The sequence below is a fragment of the Prionailurus viverrinus genome, chromosome A2, assembly GCF_022837055.1.
Source record: "Prionailurus viverrinus isolate Anna chromosome A2, UM_Priviv_1.0, whole genome shotgun sequence".
In the NCBI taxonomy this organism is placed as follows: domain Eukaryota; kingdom Metazoa; phylum Chordata; class Mammalia; order Carnivora; family Felidae; genus Prionailurus; species Prionailurus viverrinus.
The window spans coordinates 95,014,970-95,034,592 of record NC_062562.1 but is presented as its reverse complement, the minus strand read 5'-3'; the positions used below and the strand labels follow the sequence as shown (position 1 = coordinate 95,034,592).

Genomic DNA, 19,623 nt, shown 5'->3' with positions numbered 1-19,623 from the left:
GACACGAGGATGTGAAAACATACAAGAAAGCAAATTCTATATTGCAAAAGGCTGCCCAAGTGTTAATTACCATGGCTACCCCATCACAACTCTGACTACGGGGCAAGGAGGGTATGTTAGGCCTTTGACTATGTATGTTTTATATGTTATCATATCTATGCTATTGCTACTATTAGTAACCAGGTCTGGGCCTTTGGCAATTTCCCAACTTTCTCTTGCCTAGCTTTCTCTGTGTCCTCCTGGCACCTGCCCCGACCCATATCTCTGGACAGCCCTTGATACTGTCTTCTTTGGGGCTCTCTAGGACTCCCACCAGCACCTGGACTCCTCTTTCCCTTTTCAAAAATATAGTTTTCAATTTTCTAGAAGAACCGTTCTCTGTGAGGTGGCAAGGGGTTTAACAGATCTGGTAAACATCACACCTACATGTTGCTTTCAGTAGCTGAAATAGTGAATCACTCTTGTGAAAATGAATGTTCACAGAAATTCCTCTGAATTGCGACTTTGGGGCCTCCAAACAACACCATGCACGGGTGTCCAAGATCAGGACAGACACCTGTGTGGATCTGATTATCCAAGTGTTGCAAACTCTATTTCCAAGCGTGTCATGAGGAATTGCACCCCCTGTAGCCTCCTGAAGCTGGGCTCACATCCACGAGCCGGGCAGGGAAGAGCTGCAGCTCCAACTCATCCTGGGGTTAAGAGAATGGAATTCCAAAAATGTCTGCTGTAGAGCTTGTCACCCCAATATATCCAGGCCTAAAAAAAGTGCATTGATAATGTACAGAATAATTTCTTTGGAAATACTGGGGGAAGAAATCTCCAGGCACTAAATAAATTAAAACTGTTACTTTGAAGTAAATAGACTTATAACAAAAATGATCAACAATGAAAAAAAATGTGGAAGTGGAGGACGGACTTCAGAATCTGGCTCAGCTCAACTGCTCCTCCTAGTGCCAAAAGCCATTCTTATGTTCCTCTCACACTGTTAAGCTGGTACAGAAATGGATAGTTCTAACTTGCTTTGCAATATATTCTTATTTTGGAAAATTTCAGATCAACTTAGAACAATAAGGCAGAGTAGAAAAAGAGGGCTTCTGGTTTCTTGAGAAGGCACTGATTTAAATCTTAATTGAACATAGTCAGATGTTGCCATAAGAAAAACAGGGAATCAGCAACATAAATTACAGAGAGAAGTTTACATTTTTCTTTTAAATATTATTTTAAAGACTATGTTTTATGCACATGTAACATGGATCTAGCAAGTCATCTATAAAATATGTTCTGAAAGTTAACCATTGAATGAGAGAACGTATTCAAGGAAAGTTCAAGAATACAAATTTAGGAAACACTTCAATCTTCTAAGTCAGGGTCTGTCACTGTTGGTGCACTCAGATATATGCAGGTCAATGTCTTCTTGTCTATCTTTGCATTTCCACTAGGGGAGCTTCATTACAATGACTCTGTACTTATTACGCATTTTAAAGAATCAATGCTTTCAATTCTTAGAGGATAAATTCAGTTGGACATACCTATCAAGGAGGATTATAAATCAAACCAGAGCACGTAGGTGGAGAGAGCAGGATGAGGTTGCCCTACACCTATTCGAGTCTGTGGACATGTATTGCTTTATCAACCATGAGCTGTTCTTTCCAAATATGTCTTCTGTGACAGGGTGGTTTATCTTGGGTTCTCTTTTTGCTCCGTTCAAACCCCCCAAATTGTTCAGCTGTTAAAAAGTTCCAAAACAAGCAAATGTGTTCCTGGAATCCTACCCTTAACATTGCTGGAGAGCATATACTAAGGCTGCTTCTCCAGCCAAAATAATAAAAGATCTTTTAAGTGGCTGAAATTCTTGGTTGATTGCATATACATGCCAATGTCAGACAACTCTAAATAGAGAGATTTGGAAGAAAAATAGGGAGAGTTTTATAACTCCAATGAAATAAAATGGAATGTTTTGAAGGAGGTCAGAAAACAGTACATGTATTTATATAAAATTAAGATTTGTCTCCCTTTAATCCAAAATCCCCTTTTAAACAGGAAGAGCCCACGCAATTCGTGCATGTCCAATATAGGGGAATAAAAGTACTTTCTTTTCTTTATTAATATATATTTATTAATCTCAATCCTGTAATTAAGATTTCTTCTTTATATTATCCTTTTGAGTTTAGATATCTGCTGCATCTTTTGATATTTTTCTCCCATTACTGCATTGTTTCCCCAGAATACTTAAAAAAATCCTTCAAAGGATAAAATTATGCCCATGGTTACTGGTATAAACGAAGTCAGCAGGGAATTGTATTGGCGTTACCTAGGGCAGGCTTGGCCCCCAAATAAACTGGGTCACTTGTTACAGCTGTTCAAAGAGATTCAAGGATTCATTTCTCAAGAAATTCTTACTCTTTTAGGCAGGTTAACAGATCCACTAGCTTTAATAGCTGAGTTAATATGTATTTTTAAATACATTGCTATTTAATTTTAAGCAGTGACTTACTTTTTTATATTAACCTACCTGTCTTCTATTAACCCACCTAAATTGAATTCAAATTAGTTCTTGCAAATTAGTTTCCTTTATTTTGAACCTATTACTGCTATATATGAGAATTTACCGATTGCTCGTTTCGTAATTGTGCTTGTAGACAAGCAAATTCGTTTGTAGTGATGGAGAAAGCCAGCACTTGCTTACGAGTCTTTAAATGCAGTTCTTCTGAACTTAGAGCTCATTCCGAAGTGAGGGATGTTGAAATGTCTATGATGGTTGCAAGGTCGCAAGTCCATTTGGATGAAGAATCAATAACAAATTAATGTCTCTGAATTTTCAGTTTTCTGGAAATTTCATTGGGCCTTAATGGGCTAGAGGCTATTGCTTGGCTCTAAGGATTCAGTAGGTAACACTGGGATACCAGAAAGTAGTATTTTTATAACATTTTTAGTGATATTTTATTACTTAGTGTTTTCTGAAATAACTCCTTAAGGCAACAAAAAATAAGACTTATGGGGACTTAAAAAATAGCTTGATTCTAAGCAAATTATGTTTATAATTTAAAAATCTTACCTCAAGCTAACAGCTTTTAATAGTTTCCCTAACATGTTTTAAAAGTAATCTAAGGGTAGGACCCAGTTTATTAAATGCTTTTGTAATTTCTTTTTAAAAAGCATATGTGATGTTAGAGATTAAAAGAAAAACATTAGCTATAATTCTACCAGCTCATTAAAAAGACTTTACATGAAAATGTAAGATTTCCTTCAGTATTTTATTTTTTATTAAAAATAATTTAAGTTTTATTAATTTGTTTTTGAGAGAAAAGGAAAGCGAGAGAGTGAGTGCATGACCAGGGGAGAGGCAGAGACAGAGAGAATCCCAAGCAGGTTCCAATGACAGCTCAGAGCGCCACATGGAGCTCGAACCCATGAACAGTGAGACAGATCATGACCTGAGTAGAAAACAAGAGTCAGACGCTCAACCGACTGAGCCACCCAGGCGCCTCTCCTTCAGTATTTCAGACCCTGGCTTTGGTAGAAAAATTATAAATCCTATGTTCATAGAAAATGCAATTAATAAATATCCCTGAAGTTATATCTTAAAGAGAAAACTGTTTTCTTATTTTGTGAAAAATCGTATTCTGAAGAATTCTTACTTGCCCTTAAGAATAAAAGCATCTTTTAAGAAAATACCTAGCATCTTTTAAGAAAAATTTAAAGGAGATTGTGCATGATGCACATAGTTTTTAAAATGTCTAAAATGTCAATACCAGAGGATTCTACATCCTGATTTCCATCAATGAAATTAACTACTTTTGTTATAACATGAACAACTCTCAGAGAAAAGTGAGTATCAAGTCTTAGGTGGTCAGAATGAAGTGAAGCAATGCAAAGCTTGAATACTATTTCAATTTTACTTTTCTTTTACCTCGTTTCTCCCAGAGTAGAGTAATGTAAATGGCTAGAAGTACCTTCTCTGAGAGGCATCTCACTAGTGACTATGGAAGGCAGAATGAGAAAGGCCCTTCACCTGGGCATGTATGCTAGACTGTTTGTGATGGCAGGTGGTGCTGAATACAAGTCACAAAAAATGAATGACTGAAATGCGCCATGTGGAAATGAATGGGGTCATAACCACAAGAGGATGGCGGAAGAAATATCATTCAGCATTGTCTACAGACACCCCTCTCCCATCTTTTGTAGACAATTCTAAGTGGATAAGATCTGCCATTTATTTTCCTGGGCAATTTGGAGGTCATTCTAGCTTTGTCCCTCTGATGCAAGGAAATGGAGGTTCTCTAAATTGAAGGCTATTCGCCACAAACACTACGTGTAGATTCGGCAGATATTCCTGTTACTTCAAAGATGGGGTTAGAAATTCAATTGCTTTATAAAAGATTGTCTCATACAATGGTTACCTGGTTGGACAAAACTTTTTGAGCAATATGAGAGAATGTGTTTGATCATTTAATTAAGGTAGGAACTGTATACTGTATATATTATCTGGTGTATGAAAGCACTTAATTAAAATGTTAGACCGCTGATCAGTAAAGAGGGGGAGGTGGAAGGGCAAAAGAGTGAGGAACGCACACAGAATGTTCCCAGAAGACGGCATGCCTCCCAGAGGAGACTCTACAGATAATAAGAACTAACTCTTCAAATGGCAAATGCAAAGCCTTGTGTTAGACAAAAATAATTATTCCAGTGCTCGTCTAAGATGGATTTAATAAAAATAAACTGCCAAGTCTTTCAAATAAACCACTGCAGAGTTTCACGTACTCGTTCCATGAGTTCCCTTACAATAAGCTGTCCACTGTATCTACTGACAATACCGATTAAAGGCATTTTTATTATAAAAAGGTTTTCTCTTATTTTTTTATTTTTATAATTGATGGTGTCTAAACTTAAATATGTCATAACAGTAAAAACTAAGGCAATAATACTGAAGTCCCCATAGACAAAAATTTGTTATGACACTTGAAAAATTTTTAAATCAAAGCAGTTCCAGTTACTTTTTCCCCAGCATAATGCTTGAAATATGATATCCACAACTAACAAGAGTGACTCAATTACTCTGCTTTCCAACTTTCAATGGTTTACTAACAGGTTGGCTTGCAATAAAAGACCTATGATTAACTTGAGAAGCTCAGATCTTCAGATTTCATCAAATTTCAAAACCAATAAATAAAACTATTTCAACAAGATCAGATGAGAGAACAGAAATCAAATAAACAGATGACATACATTTCAAGCAATACAGGTACTTAGTTTTCCAAGAAGGCCTACGGGAACAATAGATAAACTGAAAAAATGTGAAAGATCAATTTTATCTTGCTCAGAGGTGTTCACCAACATTATTTAGATTAGAATCAGTCATTAAATTGCACTTAAATGCTATTTTGCTGATGCTAAAATATTTCTTGAATTTAGTTACAAGAAGACTGAACCCAGTGAATTTTAGGATTTATCATTTCGAAGCAATGCCACGTTGCTCTCAGAACCCAAACTCATATATAACAGCATTGGCTTAGGCTGAACATGGTGGCTGGTGCATAGTTATGGCTTAACAACTGTTTAATGGTTAAATGAATGGAGAAATGGATATTGGATGAACAAATGAAACAAATGTCAAGACAAACTTATTTGGAGACTTTAGAAATTGAGAGAGGGACTGAGAGAAAAAGAGAGAGAAAACAAGCATAAACGGTACATGGACTTACTTATTCCACGCTTGCCTAAGGTTTTTAGAGCTGTACAGGGTAAAGCGTTCTGAAATAAAAAAGAAAGATGATAAACAATCTTTGTTTCCGATGTATAATTTGCAAATATGTTTTTTAAAAAAGCTCAACTTTTATAAAGATAGCGTCTGATTTAGTGATGAGTACACTAGCCACACTACATCTTCATCTTTAGATCAGGCAGTTACAAAGAATAAAACAGGAAAATCTTAACATTGTAAATATGAAGCATTGTTTTCTTATGTGTAGGGTGATTTATTTAATAATCTGTTTCCTAGTAATTATTTCTGAGAATAACTAAGTTTTAATTGAGTTGAAAAAGAAACACAAATTCCAAACCTCCAAACTGTAAGTAGTTTGAAGAACATTGACACATCAGTGAAGTGAGAGCCGCTGTTTTCACTATGAAGACATCTGTAACCAAATACAGTAGTGCTGGTTCTCCTTTCTTACACTACTTGGTATTTATACATGCTCAAAGTCAAACTACTAATGTCCTATAATGTATATTTACATTCATCATTGAATCATCTTTATTATATTTTTAAATTAAGATGTAATATGTTTTACCATGTTAAACAATAAAGTAGCACACACCTCTCCTGCTCCTTATTATTTTAATAATTTTTTTAATGTTTATTTTTGAGAGAGACAGAGTGTGAGCAGGGGAGGGGCAGAGAGAGGGAGAGACACAGAATCTGAAGCAGGCTCCAGGCTCCGAGCTGTCAGCACAGAGTCTGACACGAGGCTTGAACTCACAAGCCGTGAGATCATGACCTGAGCCAAAGTCAGATGCTTAACCGACTGAGCCACCCAGGCACCCCTCCTGCTCCTTGTTTTTGACTCCTGAAAATACAGCAATTGTTAATGGCTTGGGTATGTCTCTTTCCACATATTTCTTTATGTTTATAAACACAAACCCATATATACACACAAATATATGTACTATTTTAATTTTAAAATGGATTGCACAGTAAACATTCTCTGAATTTTTTAAGGTACTTAATAATATAGAGCAAACAGTCCTTTAAATCAAGAAAATAGATGTAATACTTGTTTTAAAACTGTATAATATTACACAGGATAGAAGTACCATAGCTTTTGACCATTCTCCTACTGATGAAAATTTGGTAGCTTCCAGTTCCTTTTCCCTTAAAAACAATGCTTCAAAAAATATCCTTGCACATCTACCTCTGTATACTAATGTTTTCACTTTTATAAGACAGATTTCTCCATATAGAACAGCTTGACAACTGGTATGCACATTTTACATTTTAATAGATGCTGACATACTACTTTTCATATTCCTACCAGCAATGAAAAAATGTGTCTCTATATTATGCATCCCTGGAATGCAAGGATGGTTTCATATATGCAAATGAATCAATGTGATATACATTAATAGAATATAAAAAATAAAAATCACATTATTATCTCAACAGATTCAGGAAAAGCACTTGACAAAATTCAACATCTATTCATGATAAAAACTCTTAACAAACTGGGTATAGAAGGAATATACCACAATATAGAAAAGGCCATATAGGACAAGTCCACAGCTAATAATCATTCTCAATCAGGGAAAGAAGAAAGCTTTTCTTCTAAAATCAGGAATAAGACAAGGATACCCACTCTTAGCATTCCTATTCAACATGCTACTAAAAGTCTGATCATGAGCAATCAGGAAGAAAAAAAGGAAGAAAGAAAGAAAGAAAAAGAGATAAAAGGCATCTGAAGTGGAAAGGAAGTAGTAAGACTGTCTCTGTTTCTAGACGACCTGATTTTATACAGATAACATCTTAAAGACTCCACCAAAAAACTATTAGAATAAACAAATCCAGTAAAGTTGCAGAACACAAAATCAATACATAAAAGCCAGTTGTGTTTCTATATAATAATACTGAATTATCTGAAAAAGAAATAAATAAAACAGTTGCATTTATAACAGCATCAAAAACATGAAATGCCTAGGAATAATTTTAACCAAGGAGGTAAAAGATCTGTACACTGAAAATTACTAAAATACTGATGAAAGAGATTGAAGACATAAATAAATGTAAAGGAATCCTGTGTTTATGGATTGGAAGAAATAATATCATAAAAGGTTCATATTACCCAACATCACCTAAGGTCTAATACTATACTATTAGAATACTATTTTACTATTTTTTAATAAAAACAAAAACATAAACAAAATAGTCCTAAAATGTGTATGGAACCACAAAAGACCCCAAATAGTCAAAGTAATCTTGAGAACAAAGAACAAAGCTAGAGTAATTACACTTTATGATTTAAAAATATCTTACAAAATTACAGTAATCAAAACAGTACAGTAGTAGCATAAAGACAGACACATAGACTAACAGAACAAAAATGAAAGTCCAGAATTAAACTTGTGCTCTATGGTCAACTTATATTTGACAAGGGAGCCAAAATACTCAATGGAGGAAAGATAATCTCTTCAATAAATGGTACGGGGAAAACTGGATATTCACATGCAAAAGAATGAAACTGGACCCCTATTTAAACCATGCATAAAAATTAACTCAAAAAGCATTAAAGACTTACATTTAAGACCTGAAAGTAGAGATGAAAACATAGGGAAAAAGCTCCTAGGCACTTTATGGATACGACACCCAAAGCACAAGCAACAAAAGCAAAAATAAACAAGTGAGACCACAACAAAGTAAAAACCTTCTGCACAGCAAAAGAAACCATCAACAAAATGAAAAGGTAACCTACAGAATGGGAGAAAATATTTGCAAACCACATATCTGATAAGAGGTTAACATGCAAATTATATAAAGAACTCATAACTCAACAGCAAAAAACAAAAACAAAAACAAAAACAAACAAATAATCTAATTAAGAGGCGGGCAAAGGACCTGAAAAGACATTTTTCCAAGGAAGATATTCAACTGGCCAACAAGTACATGGAAAAGTGCTCAACATTACTAATCTTCAGGGAAATGTGAATCAAAACCACAATGAGATATCACATCACACAAGCTAGCATGGCAATTATCAAAACACCAGAATAACAAGTGCTGGCGAGAATGTGGAGAATGGGGAATGTTTATATACTGTTGGTGGGAATGTAAACTGGTGCAGCCACTTTACAGTATGAAGGTTCCTCAAAAAATTAAAAATGGAACTACCATATGATCCAGCAATTCCACCTCTGGGTATGTATCTGAAGGAAATGAAATGATTAGAAGAGAGATTTCTGCACTCTTATGTTTACTGCAACATTATTCACAACAGCCAAGATATGGTAACAACCTAAGTGCCCACTGATGAATGAATGGATGAAAAAAAATGTGTACATACACATTCACACACAATGGATATTATTCAGCCATAAAAATAAAGGAAATTCTGATATTTGTGACAACATGAATGGACCTTGAGGGCATTATGCTAAGTGAAATAAATCAAAGAAAGACAAATACTGTATGATCTCACTTATATGTGGAATCTAAAAAAACCCCTGAACTCATAAAAGAGAACAGACTGGCGGTTGACAGTGGCAAGGGGTGTGAGGTAGAGAAACAGATGAAAAGCAGTCAAAGGGTATAAATTTCCAGTCATAAAATGGATAAATTCTGGGGACTTAATGGAAAGCATAGTGATTTTAGTTAACAATATTGCATTGTATATTTAAAACTTGCCAAGAGAGTAGATCTTAAAAGTTCTCACCACAGTGGGGAGACTGGGTGACTCAGTTGGTTAAGTGCGACTCTTGACTTTGGCTCAGGTCATGATCTCATGATTCAGGAGATCCAGCCCTGTGTTGGACTCTGCAGGATTTGGTCTTGGGACTCTCTCTCTCTCCCTCTTTCTCTGCCCCTCTCTCAAGTGCATGCTCTTTCTCTCTCTCTCTCTCTCTCAAAAATAAACATTAAAAATAAAGTTCTCACCACAGACACACAAAGATCGTAATTATGTGAAGTGATGGATGTGTGAATTAAAATTACTGTGGTAACATCTTGTAATATATATATATATTCATATATATATATATATATATATATATGAATATATATAAAATCACACCTTAAACTTGCACAATGCTATATGTCAATTATATCTCAATGAAACTGGGGAAAAAAGTGTTCTGCAAAGTAAAACAAGGAGATATAATGTAGACTGACCAGTATGAGAGGGACACTTTAGATCAGGTGATGAGGAGGGAAGGGGAGTTTCAAACAAAATAGTCAGTCAACAAAATAAAGTTCCCATTGGAAATCTGGTTGGAGTTTCATTAAAATATATATTTATCTGAAAAGAATGACATAAAATCTTTGTATATATTAATATGGTATGTCTTTTCATTTAGACAGGATTTGTGTGCATGTCCTCCAATAAAATTAAATGGTTTCTTTTTCATATTGATCCTGTTTCTTTTTAAAAATTGAATACCTAAAGGCTTAATTTTGCTTAATATTGGTTGGTATCTTTTTTCAGTGTTGTCTGCTTTTAATTACAAGATTTTAAAGGAGATAATCTAAATGGTTGATATTGCTTTGGGACGGTATGTTTCCTGTGTAAGAACAACCATTTGATAAGAAGAACAAAAATAAATTTAAGAACATACTCAGCTTACTATTTTTTTAATGTTTATTTATTTATTTATTTATTGAGAGAGAGAGAGAGAGAGAGAGAGAGAGAGAGAGAGAGGGAAAGAGAGAACAAGGACATGTCGGAGAGGGGCAAGAGAAATTCCAAGCAGGCTCTGCACTTTCAGCACAGAGCCCAATGCAGGGCTCGAACTCACAAACTGTAAGATCATGACTTGAACCAAAACCAAGAGTCGGATGTTTAACCGACAGCCACCCAGGCGCCCCTCAGCCTCCTATTTTTAAACACAGAGTTTATCGAAATGGAATGACTGGAAGCAATGATTCATTAGTTCAACTACTATTTATTGAGCAACTACTGTGTCCTTGGTGTACTTCTTGGGGCTGAGGATATAGAAGGGAACCACACAGAAAACCTACATGCAAGCAGGTAGTTCATATTCCAGCCAGGACGTGCAAGGCTGGAGTGGGTCTGCGGGACAGGTGGCTGGAGCAGACAGTGTAGGAGAGGCAAGTGGAGGCTGAGACAGAGAAGGTGCCCAAGGGCAGAAGACTGGCTCACATAGAGCCATTGTGGCCTGAGGGACACTATCTAGACATTTTTTAAGGACCATTCTGGCTCCTCTTTGGAAAATATACTATCAAAAGCGAGGGTGGAAGCAGGAAGACCAAAAAAAGTTTATTACAACTGTATGGGAGAGAGTTGATGTGCTTTGGGCTATAGTAACAGTGCCTGCAGTGAGAAGGGGTCAGTCTGCAACTCATTAAAAGGCAGAGCAATAAGATTTATTGATGAACTGGGTATAGGATATGATAGAAAAGTAGGAGTTAAGATGACTATAGAGCATTTACTGATCTTCAATTTCCAGGTTTCAAAGATTTAGAATTTCATATTCAACTCAAATATTACCCTGAGAATACATTAATCTTTCCAGGCTGATTCAGAAAGTACTTAACAGTTTTCATGGAGTTTCAGAGTCATCATTCAAGCAGGGATAAATGTTAAAATATTTAATAACCTGCAAGGCATGGGCACTGACCAATCAGTGCAGAAACTAGTCATTATGCTATAATGGTGTGCATTCACTGAAGATCAGGCCTTGTTACAAATATCTATTGTTCTAAAGCTCTAGGTGAAAGTGCTCACCAACAATTATATATTTATATGTCTCAAAAGATCATCTAATGCCTGAGTTTATTCTCCACTAGACTGTATTATAAAGTCACAACATAATTCAGCCAGTTGGTGTAGAGCAGAATATTTAAAGGCATATTCTAGGTTTGAGGATTAACTGACAAAGAAAGGAGAAATGGGGAGAACGGTTCTTTTTATTAAAGTCTTTAAAAAATTATTATTATCTAAAGTCTGGTATTAAAAAAGCAAGATATATTTTAAAAATTAATTACATCAAATGTTCTTGTAAAACAAATTTGATCTCCTTAACTTTGTACTCCCCACAAAGTAATTTAAATAATTTGCTATGATTTCAGGAGGAACAAGAATTCCATTACAGATAAAATTAATACAATCTTGCATTTACAAGTAAATTATTAGTCTTAGCAATTAATGACTGCACATAAATATTAGTTCTAAGAATTGCCTCTATTTAGAGTTTGACAGGATATGCTAATAGAAAATTTTTTCAGAAGTACAATATGTCAGATTTAGCAATGCATAAAAGAGCCAAAATTGAAATATGCCATATGAAAGAAGAAAAAATAAGGATGAATGACATGTTCCTATGTCTACCTTCCATCACTGTTCACATAGACTCAATTCTTTTTAGCAAATGTTACCTGGGCACCTGCCTGGATACCAGGAGCTGCACTGGACACAGAAATGAGTAAGTCCTGGTTTTAGATCAGTGGCACAGAAACGCAAATAAAGAATTACAAACACAGGGTGAACAGTGCTGCAATGTGGATATGGACATAGTCCCTTGGGAGCCCAGAGGCAGAGCCACTGTTTCTTTTCCAAATGAAGGCAGGATAAACTCAAATATCTGAAGCTAGCCCCACTAAAACACAGAAGCTGCTCTCTTGTATCCAATACCTCTCAGATCTTAACTGCCAAAGTACACAATTTCAAATGGAGGGCTCGCTCACATTTTTTTTTGCCATGAACATGCATTACATTTATCATTATATGAAAAAATTAGATTTTAAAAATGATTTCCATTATGAATAAAAGTAATGTTCCATTAGAACAAACACAACATAATTAGTCATGCAAGTTTTAAAAACAAAAAGGTGCTGAAATCAGTGCTCCAAATCACTAACAGGTATGTTTAATAAAATATTCGACTGCCTCTGAATAATTTTATCAGATGATTCACAGTTATTTGCATATGAGTGTTTTACACTGTTCTGCTTTAAGTTTACTCTGTCAGTTACCACTTTAATGTCAGCTTTCTCTTTCCAATTATGCTTAAACTAGAAGTTTAGAATGTTGTGATTTAAAGCATTGGCTAACTCTGAGCATAACTGAGGAGTGCAATTAATTTAAACCTGCAGGCTGATTTTCACCTTCTCGTCTTATTGCAGGGACACTGCGGAGGATGATCACACACAGTGGGAGACCAGGGAGGAGAGCTGGGGCACAGAAGAAATCACATGCTATGCGATACGATGGGGGTGAGAAGACAGAAAACTGGAAAGGTTTTCCCTCAAACTGCCGCAATTTGTTGAAATTCCACAGGAAAACAACTGGAGAACAATGACACGCATTCTAGTTTCCCAGCTCTTAAGAGCCAAATCTGCAATAGCTTGAGGCATTATGAAAGCATATTTTAACCCACAGGAAGAGAAAACCTAAATTGGAATTTACTCATTTGCTATAGGTATGTACTGTAGACATCGGGAAAATAATTTCAATTAATTTTTCCCCTCATTTCTTTCTCACCAGTTTTATGTTTGTTTGTTTTGTATCTTAAGGGATACTGCTGTGTTTTTAACTTCAATGACAAGAAAGCATATGAGTAAATAGTTAAATCAACCAACCAGTTAAAAACCTCAAGTATGTTCAAAGGACTTGAGAGGTGAAATCAGGGTTTGCAAACCAACACTTTTCTTTCTTTTTGGGGGGAGGGGCAGCAATAAGAAGAGATCTTAAAAAGTCTAAAACTTTAGTTTATCTTTTGCAAACAGATTTAATATCATCCAATGTAAATAACACCACAGAATAAGTCTTTTATAAGTTAATATAAAAATGAGTATGTCCAAAATGCCACAGGAAATGTTGGATGTACTAGATAATTAACTCCTCTAAATGCAAACATTCACAATTTAAATCTTTTAGGATTATTTTATATTTTAACAGATACATTTACTCTTTCTTACTGAGCTTGTAAGAAAGTAGTAATAATTTCATCGAAGAACTGTGGCCATCCTACTACCTGGCAGAGGTGGTGAACCTGAGGCCTTTCTTAGGATTATTTCAGTGAGGCAAAAAGGCTCTGGTTCTTTAGAAGGTGAACAATGAACACAGTTATGAATCACTCTGGTGACATTTCATTTTTAATTTTTTTTTACGTTCATTTATTTTTGAGAGAGAGAGTGTGAGCAGAGAAGGGGCAAAGAGAGAGGGAGACACAGAATCCGAAGCAGGCTCCAGGCTCTGAGCTGTCAGCACAGATCCTGTCACGGGGCTCAAACTCACAAACCTTGAGATCATGATTTGAGCCATTGTCGGACGCTTAACGACTGAGCCACCCAGGCGCCCCCACTCTGGTGACATTTCAATTACTCTTATTACTTGTTGATGTAACATATAATATTCTTAAATCTTTTAGGATAGGAGGCATGAGTATTCTTTCTTTCTCTCATTTATTCTACAAATATTTTCATGTGCCTACTGTCTGCCAGGGCCTGTTCTAGCACTGTGGACATATAGTAATGCATAAAACGTGTCATCATAAGTAGCCCACAGTAAAACATGGGACTGATACTAATGGATCATCAATAAAAGAAAACTGTATTTACAAGTATGTGCAAGAATTTTCATGCACTTTACTTTCTTTTATTAGGAAAACTGAGCCAGTGCTGAACATTTCAGTTGATAGTCCGATCAGGACATAGAAAAGCCGGGTTTAAACTATCTATCTACAGCTCTTAGAACAGAAGTAAAGCAACACTCCTGCACAGAAGATGAGAGTTTACCCCAGACAGAGAGGGCTAAACTTGTTGCAAAATAAGGGGATTTTAAATATTTCAACTCCAAAAAAGCAGAGTGACCCAAATGGGCAGTTTAGAAATAATGTGTATGTTTGCACAACTGCAATTCAGTTTTAACACACGTGATATCCCCAAAGTACATAATGACTGAGATTTGATAAAGCTCCAGTGTTATCAACCAGAGATTGTGACATGACATATTAATGCTGAACAGAACTCCACTGTCGCTGTCACCTGAGGGCTATCTCAAAATGCTGAGCAGTCACCCTCAAAAGTAGACAGAGGAGACTGAAGCACTCTGACCCACCCTGGCTGCAGCAGATCAGCTTTTAATTCCTAACAGGGTGAGTTTTAAAATAAGTAATCTCTGAGCAACTTTCGGAAACAAACGTTCTACTATATTCATTAAATATTTTTACTTCTCATGTCTTGGCTTTTCTTTTTTTTTTTTTTTTTAACGTTTATTTTTGAGACAGAGAGAGACAGAGCATGAACGGGGGAGGGGCAGAGAGAGAGAGGGAGACACAGAATCTGAAGCAGGCTCCAGGCTCCGAACCATCAGCCCAGAGCCCGACGCAGGGCTCGAATTCACGGACCGCGAGATCGTGACCTGAGTTGAAGTCGGACGCTTAACCGACTGAGCCACCCAGGCGCCCCTGTCTTGGCTTTTCTAACACACACACAAATGTGGCTTTGTGAGTGCGTATTCCCTGATGGTCTTCAAACTATCCAACCTAAAAGTCATAGAACACTTCCCTTTCCATACACTGTTTTTCTCTAGAGAAGTAAAGTTTAACCATAAAAGTTTAATCATATGAAAGTCTACAGTGTACTATTCATAAATAAGAACATATCTCTACAGCTCTCAGAAAAGAAAGGAAAAGAAAGGTTTTGAATCTTACTCTCCATGGGTCCCCACTCACACCTCCATCTAAACTCTCCTAAGGGAGAAAGAGAGGGCACTCAGCACCTCCCCCAGGCAGTGTGAGCAATCAGGTAGTCTAACTGCTTCATTGTATGTATGGGTAAACTGAGGTTGGAAAAGTTGAGTGGCCTGAGGCCATGATGCAGGCTAGTGGCAGAAGAGGAACCAGGATTCTGCTCCCAGTCTACTTACTGTTCGTTACTGAAGAGCCGGGATACCCAAGCCTCCTATTTGATATTTAGCAAACATTTTTTGCATATTAAGTAGTTTGCAAATAGGAATTCACTTTAGTCTTCATGCCAACACTATGGGGGAGGGGCTATGGTCACCTCCATTTTACCCATAGAGAAACTGAGGTAGCAAGACACTGGGCACCATGTCCATGTGACACAGCTCACAAATAGTAGAGCTGGGATTTTTTTTAAGTTTACTTACTGAGAGAGAGAGAGAGAGAGAGAGAGAGAGAGAGAGAGAGACAGCATGTGTGGGGAGGGGCAGAGAGAGAGGGAGAGAGAGAATCCCAAGCAGACTCCACACCATCAGCACGAAGCCCAATGTGGGGCTTGAACTCACAAAATCATGACATCATGACCTGAGCTGAAGAGTCAGACACTTAACCGACTGGGCCATCCAGGCACCCCTGGAGCTGGGATTTGAACCCAGACAGTCCCGATGTGGAGTCCATGCTCTTAGTCACTATACCGTAACACCTTTCTGTGTCTCTGTTGGAAGAGACTTGACATTTGACCTCAACAATGCACAAAGCCAGCAGCAGCACAAAGAGATCAAAGCTTCTGTAACCAGCAATACAAAACATGCACACTTCCAAGTATATGACATTCTGGAAAAGGCAAAACTACAGAGACTGTAAAAAGATCAGTGGTTGCCAGGGTTAGGGGAGAGGAAGGGAAGAGTGGGCCATGCACAGAGGACTCTTCAGGGTGAAATTATTCTATATGATACTGTAACAGTGAATACATGCCATTATACATTTGTCCAAACCCGATGAATGTACAATGTTCACCAAGAGTGAACTTTAACATAAATGATGGACTCTGGGTTATAATGATGTGCCAGGGTAGGTTCATTGATTATGACAGATTTACTACTCTCATGGGGGGCTTGTGGATAACAGGGAAGCTGGGAAGCTGTGACTTTGTGCAGACAGGGTATATATGGAAAATCTCTCTACCTTCTGCTCAGTTTTGCTGTGAACCTATAAGTGCTATAAAAAAGTCTTAAAAAAACATGCACGCAAACAATACTCTCCCCACTCCCATTGCATTTTCCATATGCTGTCAGCGCATTAGCTTTTTGCCTAGAAGAGCATATCTGTCTTGTGTTCATATGAAATGCCAGACAATGTCTTCCAGGTTCTAGTACCTTGGACATAATACTTAAAAACAACAACAACAACAACAACCTTTTGGTGTCTCAGTTTCTCTTTATCACAGGTGGGAGTAGTGACAGTACCTACTTTGTAAATTTACTGTGAGTGTTCAATAAGGAAATGCATCTCAAGAGCTGATAAGAGTGTCTGAAGCACAATAAACATTCAATACTTGCTAGCTATTACCACTACTATCACAACTATTATTGATATGTTTGAAAAACTGACCATCTTGCATCATGAAGTTATCCCTACCCAAGGCAGACATACTGCATATTGAAAGCAATATTACTCTAGGGAGGGTAAATACTCAAGTTTTCCTGAAGTACCCCTTTTGAGGTGACAGTTAAAGAAATGAATAAAAATCACAGACACTTCAATACTTCTCTAAATCCTTACATGTAATTCTGTGATTTTTAATGCACTAGTGGAGAGCAAGGATTAGTATTCTGAGAGAATAGCGATTGTCCTTTTTAACAATCGAGAGATTATTAGTTGGATTTATAAAGCTGGCTCTAGAGGTGAAAGTGTCTGCATACATACACATGTATGTTCTTTCTTAATAATCTCCATTGCAATCATTATCATTGTCTGTCAGCTACAAAGATGTTCTGACAGCGCTGTCTCAAGGACAAGTGTAAGTGAAGGAGATTTCCTCAGGTCTTACAACTGAGCTAATTATTAGTCGTCAGTCTACATGCCTTACTTGGATATTTGGGGGTGAAATATTACTTGCATCATAAATAAATAAATAAAGATCTTTCCTTTAACCTCTATACCAGGAGAAGAGTTATTATTCCATAGTCATGGATTTGTCTTGCAGGAGCCATATGATAATGGTCTGAAGAAGTTTTTAAGGGGCGCCTGGGTGGTGCAGTCGGTTAAGCGTCCGACTTCAGCCAGGTCACGATCTCGCGGTCCGTGAGTTCGAGCCCCGCGTCGGGCTCTGGGCTGATGGCTCAGAGCCTGGAGCCTGTTTCCGATTCTGTGTCTCCCTCTCGCTCTGCCCCTCCCCCGTTCATGCTCTGTCTCTCTCTGTCCCAAAAATAAAAATAAACGTTAAAAAAAAAATTAAAAAAAAAAAGAAGTTTTTAAAATCAACATCATTTTAAACAAATCAAGGCTGATTCACTTATTTTAGTCAGGGGTAGCTGATAAGCCTAGAAGTCATAAACCCTAGTATGGGAGATTAGATCATTATTAAGCAAATATTTCTTCTCGTCCTTCTCTTCACCCCCACTTCAGGTGTGGGGTTTGCGTCTCTGCCCCATGGATATGACATTTGGCGTGAACAATGGATGTCAGTGGTATTGACACAGTGGAGGTTTGAAATGTGTCTGTGGCGTTGTGCTCTCCCTGTCTTGTCACAGGAAGAGCACTATTTCATAGCTGCCATTCCAAGGAGGATGAGAGATGTGTGGAAAGACCAGAACCCAACCTGCATCTATCTTGGAGGAGAACCCTGCAAAAAACCAGGACAAGATCAGCTGAAACCCAGGTCACCACACAGGTATGAGCAATTAACAACTTGTCTGTGTTTGGCACTGACTTAGCAGTGTTTTTTTTTTCTGAATCCTATCATGGCAGCATCGACTGCTGTGTGTGGTTCTGGCCCCATGCTACCTTGTGGGGCTTTCCTCACGGAGCTTCAGCTTCATGCATCTTCCTGTCTTTGGCCCTCTTTTGATGACCTCCTGAGAGAATGTACATGAAAGCATTTGGCAAACAGTCAAAAACTGTACAATGCAAATAGCATCACCAGTCAACTAGCACCTCAATGTTCTGTCATTATTCTGTGTTTCTAAGAAGTCTCAAATGCTAAAAATTTTTCACAAATTCTCAAATTACGAGCACCATACTGTTCTCTGTGCACTTGTAAAGTCCCAGGGACAGAGAAGACAAAATCCTTCCTTCATCATACCCTTGGTTCAATCACTTAGTCATGAATCTCTCACAGTTGTGTAGAATTACTGCTGAGGATGGTTAACTGTGCAAGGCTTAGACCTGTGGGGTCCCACTCCTTACCTGGAGACACAATTAACTACTCAAGGTACTGTGGTCAAAAAGAGGTTAGAGTGGGAGAGAGCCAAAACATAAGAGACTGTTAAAAACTGAGAACAAACTGAGGGTTGATGGGGGGTGGGAGGGAGGGGAGGGTGGGTGATGGGTATTGAGGAGGGCACCTTTTGGGATGAGCACTGGGTGTTGTATGGAAACCAGTTTGACAATAAATTTCATATATTAAAAAAAAAAAAGGTACTGTGGTCAGACCCCACTTGCACATAGGAATCAATTTGTCTTGTTTTAGATCTGAACTTCCAATTATCTGTCTCCCTTCCTAAGATCTTGAGTTTTAAAGTTTCTGGAAACATGTTTAAAAGTTCAGGGTCAGGGTACATGGAGGACCTTTCGCAATGCATAGATTTCTAGTTATACATTTGCTGGCATTATGGTGAACAGGATAAATATAAAACATCAAAGCAACAAAGCAATAAAACAACAAAGCAGTAACATAAAACAACAAAGCAATGACAAGCGTATGGCTGGTTTATGGTAATGTGAATGGCATTATAACAACTCAAGTGTTCTATTTTTTAAAGGAGATGACAATTATTTCAGTACCTTGAAAATCATCCATATCTTCATTTGATTCTGATCTCACTTGTAGGCTAAATTTCTAGTTCTCTTCTTAGACATGATGTTAACCAAATGACACACATTGGACAGAATACAAGGATTTTAGTTCTTTGAGGGTGGGCAGTAGGATTATTAAAGAGATGGAGAAATCTTTACTTGGTGACTGGCATTCCAGACAACTTTGGTGAGATGAGG

At 37.2% G+C, this 19,623-nt stretch overlaps 1 protein-coding gene across 9 annotated transcripts in view; it reads right to left on the bottom strand.

The window, feature by feature from the left end:
* Nucleotides 1-19,623, bottom strand: part of CDK14 (cyclin dependent kinase 14) — a 704,495-nt gene that overhangs the window by 197,540 nt on the left and 487,332 nt on the right. For all 9 annotated transcript variants that reach the window (XR_007146446.1, XM_047830949.1, XM_047830989.1 and 6 more), the window contains one exon: nucleotides 5,706-5,754. Coding sequence is in view for 8 of the 9 variants with exons in the window: in XM_047830949.1 (XP_047686905.1) it covers nucleotides 5,706-5,754 (49 nt within the window). In the remaining variant the exon portion in view is untranslated. The remainder of the gene's footprint in view (nucleotides 1-5,705; nucleotides 5,755-19,623) is intronic.